Here is a 10,389-nt window from a genome sequence, read left to right on the forward strand (position 1 = left end):
ACAAGTACAATAGATACATTAAAATCGAACTCGAACACAATTTTAGCTCGGACCACTTTTTTAGTCAAAAAAATTGTGGCGGAATTTTTTTCGGAAAAAATAAATTAAATTGGTATAATTAAAAAATTGCTCGAAAAATGAAAAGGGGCAGACGAACCCTGAGCTCTACAACAGGGTTTTGATGAAGGACCTTAGAAATCAGATCTAGTAGAAGCACTGTTTACATACTGAATGGTAGGAGTTTGAGCTATTACAAAGTGAAACTATTGACAAAGCAGGAAACCCTAAACATCGACACGTTTTTTTTTCTTACAACACACTTGCAAGCCTTCCAACGACTGCTTTTGGTCGGAAAAAAGGAACAAAAAAAAAATGCGAGAGAGACGGTTTATCTAGAACAGAGGTGGATCTTGTAGCGAAGAATTCACCAAATTAAGAATGTTATTCCAGTAATTCTTGTTATTGTCCTCGTGGTAACTGTTCGTGACTCCATTAGGTTCGAGGCTGGTGTTTAAATCACTGCCGCGATTACTAGTGCTTGAACTGCTCAATAGAAGATCTGTAAAACTCTCTAAGAAATTGCCACCGGGCACATGCTCATTATTGTTGTTATTGCTGTTGTCGGACTTTGATGAATCAATGGTCCAAGCATTATCTATGGACGGCATGTTAAGTCCGTTGAATGCGGAAGTTATGGGAACAGAATTCTCTAATTGATTTTCATCCTTGTATTCCCATTCATCTTCGCATTCTTCGCCTGTGGTTCCATCATCGCAAGATCCCGACGAATTGCCGCCGACGAACTCAAAAAAATTAGTGGAGCTCTCTCCAGCTCCGGTGGTGGAAATTGTGGAAGTTGGTGATTCCAGATCTCCACCTCCATTTCCACCACCGACATCATTATGCTTGTTTCCACAAACTCTGTTCCATGCCTTTAATACATCAAGACATTTAGTAGGTGGCCCTGATGCTGGCGCTAACAACTTAAAAGAGGTCGACGAAGATTCAACTGATCCCGGTTGTTTTGCAACCGGGCTTATGCATTGAAGCTTTGATTGTTTGACCAGTCTGGCTTCAGCCTCAAGCCGAGCACTCTCCCACTGAGCCATGTGGCTCAAGTTAGCCACGCTCTTCGACTGACCATCACTAGACAAAAGGGTATCATTTTTTGGCTTGTGACTCACCGGATCAATCCCCATTTTAGTCAACCTCTTCTTCAAATGAGTGTTCCAGTAGTTCTTGATCTCGTTATCCGTTCTTTTTGGCAGGTGAGTTGCTATGGCCGACCACCTAAGCACAAACAGAATAAAATTAGAACTGTATTTTCATATAATAAATAATTAAACAAATTTTATTCTCTAAAAGTATTTTATATGACTGAATTATACATAATACTTTAAGTTTCTTACATTTTATTACAGTAAATGGGCATAAATAATACAAATACCTGTTACCCAGTAGAGCATGAAGCTGAATAATGGTTTGTTCTTCTTGAAGACTGAATTTGCCTCTTTTAATATCAGGTCTGAGATAATTTGTCCAACGCAACCTACAACTTTTACCGCATCTTTGCAATCCTGTATCGTGTTTTCACATCAATATTTCGTATAATCATACATTAAATCATACGTGTTTCAAATTGCACAACCGTGTTTCTTAGAATTATTCGAATAAAAAGTGAGTAAAAGAAGTAAAACCAGCTTTCGTAGGCAAAGCGCGCCAACTGCCATGACCATTTTCTTCGATGTACGCTAGAAGCTTTTGATCTTCTTCGGGAGTCCACGGTCCTTTCTTCAATCCGACCTTATCACAGCACGGAGATCGTCCCATTTTCTTGTTTACTTCTGTTTTACGCTTTTATATCAGAAGGAGAAAAGGGAGAGAAAACACACTGGGATCCGCCGTTCGTTAGTGATCTCGGGATTTGGCTTCGATTTTCGAAAGATAAAACAAGATACAAGGTTTGAGGTCCTTCCATTTATATACTTGCAACAATGCATGACCAAAATACCCCTCTACATGTTCTTAAAGGTTGGTACAATAAAGACAACTTTCTATACACTTTCATATATAGTTTATAATAACTGAATGTTTTGAAAGTTTGACGATATTTTTTTTGCAGGGTAATTTAGTAAATTCAAATAGTTACAACAAATCGACCAATTTTGATGAAAATGGTTGCTTACTTTCTTTCAACTTCTTTCTATGAAAAGCGCCTTTGTCCTAGCAGTATCTGAGCCTCTTGTCTCTTACGAGGTCAGAGGTTCAAACTTCATCAATGATGAGGAAGGTGTGTGAGTTTATTTATTTCATTTGTTGTATATAAAATATATTATATACTTAAAAAAAAAAACTTATTTGTATGCGAAGAATGTGTTTGTTTACCGGTGGGAGATTCAAATAATAAAGTTAAATATCACGAGAAAATATGAAGAGTATATTAAATGAAGATTCACATGTGAATTATTGAAAAAATCTATTTGAAAATATATAACTAATCTGCAACGTCAGTTTACATATGCATCTTCAAATATATATATTTCGGATTTTTTCAATAATTCACATATGAATCCTCTTTTTCACTTTCCCACAATATTTAACCTTTTTATATTAAACCAACCTTCGATAATTATTGTTTAAAGACCCCTTAAACGTAAACCTGAGTATTTAAAATTTCTGTTGTCTGTGCGTGAACGAGATTAAAAATCGATAATCTTAATTATCATAGAAAATTGTTTTTTTCGGTATTAAAAATCAAAATTTTGTTCCAGATTTTATCTGAAATAAAGTAACAAAAAGAAGTTCATATTTTTGGCCAAATTGCATGAAAAAGTACTTGAATCCTATTTTAAGTAATGTACTTTTAAAACTTCCATTTTGGTACATAAGATGTAAAGTTTTAAACATCTTAAGTATCAGGGTAATTTGTTGAAGCATTGACCGGTTATCATGTTGATGTGACGAGTGATGTGGTATTCAACTCAGTATTATTTGTTGACATGGTTAGTGACAAATATTTTTTTAATATAAAATTAATTTTTTTTAATCTAAAATTAGTATTCAACCGTTTACCCGGGTACTTAAATGTTTAAAATTTTACATCTAAAGTACCAAAATAAAAGTTTTAAAGTACATCACCCAAAATATGAATCAAGTTAAAGTACGTTACTTTTTATCTTATATTTTTCTCAGATAAATAGGACATAAACAAGAAAAAAAATAGGGAGATGGCCACGTGGGCACAAAAGATTGGTCGGTAGCCTCAATGGGATATAAAAGCACATGTTTTGAAGTGTTACACTTAACTTTTTCTTTTTTTAACTTTTATATTTTTTTATATAATTTAGAACATTTCTAACAGTTATGTTATTTTATGTAATTTAAAATTATTAAAAAACGTTTAATCCAACAGTTATGTTAAATTCTCCTCTAAAATAAAGAAAAAAATGAGAGAGAATGAAGTATATATATATATATATATATATACATATACATACATATATATGTAATGGGACCTAATCAAATGAGAATTGTTTTGTTTGTGGTAATCATGAGATCCAATCTCAACCACAAATCAAAGGTTAAATTATGAAATTAATAATTTTTGTAATTTTAACTTAAATAATTAATTAAGAGCATTTTAGGAATTTTATAAATATCCTCACTCATCTCTCATCTCATCTTTCCTCTCTCCGACGAATCTTATTCGACGAACCTTATTCCGATGAACTTTATGTGAACACAAGATACACACTGTGATACATATAAACGACGCACACTATGATACTCAGATATGCATACAGGATGCACAAATGATACCCTTTATAAAACAATGAAAATAACAAAAATACACATTTCATAAAACAAATAAAATGCATTGTAATACACTTGAAACATTGTGAATGTTATCACTATAATACACTTTGATTCATAAACATCTTTAAAATACGATGTATATTAAGTAACTGATATACTAGGTAACTAATTTTAATTAAATATTTTCTTCTAAAAAATTTAATTAAATCTTTTAATTAATTGTTAAAAATAGTATTATTATATTACCTTTTTAACTTATTTAAAAAATATTTTTAAATATCTTAAACGAGTGGTTCACATTGAATCTCACATAAAAACTCAGATACACCAAGTTAGCAGTGGGCGAGGGGACAAGCGGGTATTGAGCCCCCTTCAACTATTCAGTCGACTCTATTTATATAACAACCAAGAATCCATTAAATTCTCCCAAACCCACCGTCCAATTTACTCTCATCTTTCCAAATTTTTTATTATTATTAACCTGTATATACAACCTGCTATGTAAGTCGACTAATTTCAGGGCGACCATCTGCTTTGTAGATAACCCGGAGTCACCGCATTGAACTTCCGTGTACACAAGGGGATTTTTATTTCTCTTTGGATTGGAGCCTGAGACCTCCTGGTACTTTTGACCTTTGGAGCCAAGTTCAAACCAATCAGGCACCACCCTTGTGGTTGAATATTTCCAATTATTATAAACAACTAAACTTCAATTTCGATCCTTTTAGGGTTCAGTGAAAAATCTGAAAGTGGAACCTGGACTTTAATAAACCTATAAATCATCCTGTAGTTTTCGTTTATTTTCTATGTCAAACAGGGACGGACTCAAAGAAAAATTCAAATGACAACACCATTTGACTATAAGAAAAAAAATATATAGGGAAAGAAATTCAAACTGTAGCACCGTTTGACTATAAGAAACAAATATACGGGTTTTTTTTTTCAAACGGTGGTACCATTTGACTAAGGAAATGACACTAACAAGATTTGAACTTGTTCTGGGATGGAATAAAAGTCTTGTAAACCAACTATACCAAATAAAACTTGTTCTGGGATGGAATAAAAGTCTTGTAAACCAACTATACCAAATAAAACTTGTTCTCGTTGTAGTTCCAAAATACATACGATGACACACAACAAATTAATACGGTTGCACCTTTTATAAACCTAAATTTTTTTACCCTTCGACGGAGGAATAATACGGTGGCACGTGCCTCCGTATGCACCACTATAGGTCCGTCCCTACCGTCAAAACAAGGAATAATGTTCCAAATTAGCGGGGGCAGACGAGTACCGCACCCCCACCCCCAGCCCCCACAAACTATTCACTCGACTATAGTTCTATAGTAATCAAGAACCCATTAAATTCTCCCAAGTACCGTCCCGTTTACTCGATATTTCCAAATTTTATAAGAGTAAAGTTTAATTTCGGTTCTTAAAATTCAGTGAAAATTCTAAAAATGAGACCTCAATTTTGTATGTGTGTGTGTCTGTGTATAAAATATTGTTTTTACTTTTTTATATGGAAAAAGACAAAAGAATAGTTAAAAAAACTAAAATGACCATTGATTTAACAGAGTTAACAGAGACGTTAGTAAGAGAAATTATGACCAAAACAAATTGAATATCACAAGCACCAAATCACAATAAACATACTGTAGAGACCTTAGTCAAAGAAAATATCAAAACACAGAGTCCAAATCCACAGTTCACTCTAATTTTTATGAAAAAAGTTTTTAAGAAAAAACCCAGCAAAATTTTCCATTTTGAATGGATTAGTCTTTAAACTATTTTTTTGAGTGAAAAAACTATTAATTTTCTCATTTTGAATGATTAAGTTCCTGAACTATTTTTTTGAATAAAAAAAACCATTAAGCTTTCTATTTTTTATTGATTAAGTCTCTAAACAATTTTTTAATAAACAAACCATCGCACTTTTCCCAATTTTTATTTTAACATAGATCTTGAAGTAACTCTAATTTTACGGTTTTCGCCTCAAAGATTGCTCACAATATTTGAAATTCTCACATATCCAATCAAAAATCACTTTTCAAAACCACATAAGTGGTGCTTGATTAATTTGGGCTTGAGCTACAAAGGTCAAAAGTATCTGAAGATCTCAGGTTCAAATACAAAAAAAAAGTAAAAATCTCTTTGTAGCCACTGAGGTTCAAATGCGGTGACTCCAAACTACCCACAAAGCAGATGGTCGTTTTGAAATTAGTCGGCTCACATATCGGGTTGGATATCCAGGTTAATAAAGAAACATTTTTCAAGTAAACCTCTTTATTATGGTCAAATTGTATTAATTATGGTCAAATTTGAAATATTAATAACACATCTTATAACCATCATTTTATTTAATTCTCTGAGACTCATTAATTAATTAAGGGTTGTTGAATAATATACACCACTTTAAATTTTTATAAAAATGAGTTTTTTTTATGTATTTAATTGGATTTTAAAAAAAAGTATAAATTAGGAAGAAAATAATAAAAACAAATGGTGGTTGCGGACAATATCAGATGTCATCGGTTTGAGCCCGTCAAAGGCTACTGATGCCTAGGACAATTTCTAGGACCTTATGGGTTTAATGCAAACAGACCTGGACACCTACGGTTAAAAAAGTTATGGACAATGTCGAGTTATCGGTTTTTGGATGATTGTCGGTCGGGTTTGTCCAACTTCGATTGTCTTGCGCTGGCCACATTGTCTCTTTGTGTTTTTTGTAATATCGTGCATCACTTTTGGCACAAGGCTAATTCGTTTTAGTCAAATATAGGGACAGTTTATCAACATGAATTGGGTAAACGTCAACTTGATAAGAGTATGATCTGGATCAACACTAATCACTGACTACATAAGAATACATTTCTTGGGTGCTAACCAGATAAAACTGTGATCTGGGTCAACACTAAATACTGAGCGAGTAAAAGAAACAACAAACGGGTAAAAAAATATGATTTGAGTCAACACCAATGACTGCATAAGAATACATTCCTTAACCTGATAAAACTGTGATCTGGATCAACATTAAATACTGGCCGAGTAAAAACAACAATCGGGTAAAAAATATGATTTGGGTCAACACTAATCACTGACTGCATAAGAATATATTCCATGAATACTAACTGGATAAAATTGTGATCCGGATCAACACTAAATACTGATCGAGTAAAAGAAACAACAAGCAGGTAAAAAAATATGATTTGGGTGAACATTAAGGGGCTGTTTACCTAAATTCTTACCCGATAAGTGCTTACCATTAGGAGTCAATACTGTAATTTATTCTACTGAATAAGATTGTACTACGTCAAAATGGTATCTATGCAACAATTTATTCGGTAAACGCTTACCCGGGTAAGAGCACTTTCACTTAGCAACTAAGACTCTTCATCTTTATTATTGCTCTTATCTGATATGATTTTTGACCATTGTCATGTTCATTCGGTAAGGAAAGTTAATCAGTAAACACTTACCGGGTAAACGTTAAACGGTTCATAATTTGAATAAAATAAAACCTTTTGTTATATCAATACACATATTTGAATACAGTAACAAAAGAAAAAAAAGCATATAATTTACCGAAAGAACCGGTACGGCTAATAATTAACTGCAGAAAAGGTGAGGGTAAAAGAGTAATTTAACAACACCTCTTTATGTATACAAGACGTGCACGAAATTAATTTAAAAATCTCTAAAAGGATGACAAATAATTTTTTTTATGTAATTATTTTAGAAATAATAAAAGGTTAAATGTTATATATACGACTATCCACTATAGGGGTGCTCAAAAACCCGATGAATCCGACCAACCCAACCCGAATTTTTAAAAAAACACCCATCCGAGGTAACCCGATGCATGATCGATAAAAAAATTAGCCAACCCGACCTTATTGGGTTGACATCGGGTCAGGCCCAAAAAAACCCGATGAACCCGACCTTAACTTTAGCTTTGAATTATAGATGACAATCATGACATGACCAACCTCAACGTCAAGAAAGCGAAAGCATCAGGGTTGGAAACGTCTAAAACTATTGTTGTTGATTGATGTATTATCATTTGGTTTGAATATTTTTATTGTAATATCTAAATATTTGATGAACTTGCATATTATCTTGAATAGTCGGTCGTATTTCAAAGGAAAGTTTCCTTTATTTTTATGTGATTTTACGTTGTTTAAACACAACCCGATCAACCCGATCAACCCGAACGGGTTGGGTTGAAAATTTTCAAACCGCCAACATTGGGTTGGGTTACTAAAACGGCTCCAAACCGATCAACCCGGGCCGTGAGCACCCCTAATCCACTACCTTTTATGTCAGAATCAGATTAAATCATATATTAGATACATGTATATAAAAAATATTTCTTAATGTCAATGCATGTGAAGAAAAAAATCAGTAAGTAGAGATGCATTTATCAGTAATTCAACATACAGGGGTGTTAGATGTATTTAGGCGACCGCCTATTAAAATATATTGTAAATGCACTCGTTTTATGTCAAAATCAGGTCAAATTATGATTTTGAACATAAAAAGTAAGTTATCTATACTATATTATAAACCATTTACCAAAAACTTTTAAAACTCATTTTTTATGCATGAAGAACTGTATATTGATGCATATTACTTAAAATTCAAGATTACAATTAATTATGCATATATACAACTTATTAAAGTTTCATGTTTGAATTCGTGTAACTAACTGCGGATAAAAATAATCAAATAGAGGATAAACATCTCATTATAAAATATAAAAAATCTAAAATATAATTATGATAATTATCGAGTTATAACAAATATAAATTACTTCGTTATTGAACTTAAATTAAACTATAATAAAAAAAATTGAATTAAAAAATTACACAAAAAATATAAATTTTAAAAAATTAATTTGATACTAATATCGATATATTTTTGTCAAATTTTTATGATATCTTCAAGTTTATATTTTATTCAAAAATAAAAACATCATTGTTTTTTCAAAATCACATAAGACCATACTATAACATCGATTGAGATAAAGAATAAAATGAAATTTAAAAATCAAGATGTATTTCGTTGCATTGCACGAATACCCTTCTAGTGATCTTTATATATGTGAGGAGAAAATTAGCATGTAATGATGTATTTAGCAATATATAAGGGTGCATTTAGCCTACAAATAATTTTATTATCTGATAAACTTTAAAAAAAATGTAGAAAATAATATTTAAATCCAATTAAAATAAATCATTTCTTTTCTCACGTCAAGTTTCAAAAAATTCTCTGAATTTAAATTTTTTCTCTATTTTAAATAATATTATAGATAATTCAGGGAGTGTTTGGAATTGACTTATTAACTTATTCTGGTGTGGCACCGGTAATAAGCAATTTTGAGTGTTTGAATAAACAACTTATACCGATATCAAACTGGTAATAAAGAATTTTTGAAGAAGTTATACCCTTCTAACTTATAATAAGTTGATAAATGCTTTTTAGAAAAGCATAAGTTGTTTCAGATAAACGATCACAAACACCCCCTTAATAGAAAAAACTAAAAAATAAAATAAAATAAAATTTGTTAGAGATGCCCTAACTAATTAAAGTTATGCATGCATTAAGCATGAGAACAAAACCCGTACCATTGGAAAACAAGGTGCACCCGCCCCAACAGAGACGAGGATTCCCCACAAAACCCAGAAGTTAAAACCCGGGGATGGCGTCAGGGCCGGGTAACGTGATCCCCGCCCCCGTATATTATATATTTATTATTAAATATATTATTATAAAGAACTACATTTAGCATCTTTTAGATTTAAAATTACTATTTTGACCTTATATACATTTTTTCTAACTTGTTTTACATTTAAAATCTGGAGAACCGAAAGCATCAAACAATTACGTATGACGTTAACATATGAATATTTGATACTCGATAAAAGCAAATTTGTGGAATATGTGAGATTTAAACATGGACCGAATGTGATTGACGCATTTGATTCAAAATATCTCATATATACGGGAAAAGGTTCCCAGATTCCCTGTTGGGTATCCTCGTTCCCTGTTGGGGACGGGACGAGGGTGTGATCATATTCCCCGTTCCCACGCCTAGCGTACATCCTACCCTTTCCAAACACTAGTCTTATGAGATTCTGAGTTCGATTGATAAAGATACACACTGTTTCGTCCTTTTCTATCAAATCAATCATAATAGCAGCTAATCCAGCAACAATAACGGAAGCGGCAGAAATCACTGGATTGTATCGGTTGCTGCTTTGCTATGCGCTATTCATGGTGCTACTGTATAAAATACTTCATTTGTTTTACAAAACTCGGTAATGTTTAGCATGATGACTATAATCGAGGAACAAACCAAGCCTGCGAGCCTCGAACTTGGTCAATATGGGCTTTCATAGCTCAGCCCAAAATTTTGAGATCAGACCTGGGCCTAGGCCCAATTGGGCCGTCTCTTCACTGCCCAAACCCGATTCGGGCCCTTATTTCCGCACTGAAAACAAGATTGGAAGGCCTGGGCTTTGTGCATCGGTACCTGAAGGTGGGGTTTGGGGTTTGTATGTAGAGTGGCTA

At 32.7% G+C, this 10,389-nt stretch overlaps 1 protein-coding gene across 1 annotated transcript; it reads right to left on the minus strand.

Moving 5' to 3' along the window:
- Positions 1 to 159: 159 nt before the first annotated feature.
- LOC112512121 (transcription factor MYB16-like) lies at positions 160 to 1,856 on the minus strand. The gene is made up of 3 exons (XM_025117961.1): positions 1,698 to 1,856; positions 1,448 to 1,577; positions 160 to 1,290 (listed from the first exon to the last, which is right to left on the minus strand). Exons 1-3 carry the CDS (start codon positions 1,828 to 1,830, stop codon positions 393 to 395), a joined length of 1,161 nt encoding a protein of 386 aa, XP_024973729.1. The 5' UTR covers positions 1,831 to 1,856; the 3' UTR covers positions 160 to 392.
- Positions 1,857 to 10,389: the final 8,533 nt, after the last annotated feature.

This window comes from Cynara cardunculus (assembly GCF_001531365.2).
Source record: "Cynara cardunculus var. scolymus isolate 2C chromosome LG 5, CcrdV1, whole genome shotgun sequence".
Taxonomy (NCBI): Eukaryota; Viridiplantae; Streptophyta; class Magnoliopsida; order Asterales; family Asteraceae; genus Cynara; species Cynara cardunculus.

Excerpts from the sequence above, each read along its gene's own strand:
- LOC112512121 (XM_025117961.1), bottom strand. The coding sequence starts at position 1,830 with ATGGGACGATCTCCGTGCTGTGATAAGGTCGGATTGAAGAAAGGACCG. Across the intron at positions 1,578-1,697 it reads CGCTTTGCCTACGAAAGCTG|GATTGCAAAGATGCGGTAAA; the intron begins GTTTTACTTCTT and ends AACACGATACAG. Across the intron at positions 1,291-1,447 it reads CATGCTCTACTGGGTAACAG|GTGGTCGGCCATAGCAACTC; the intron begins GTATTTGTATTA and ends GTTTGTGCTTAG.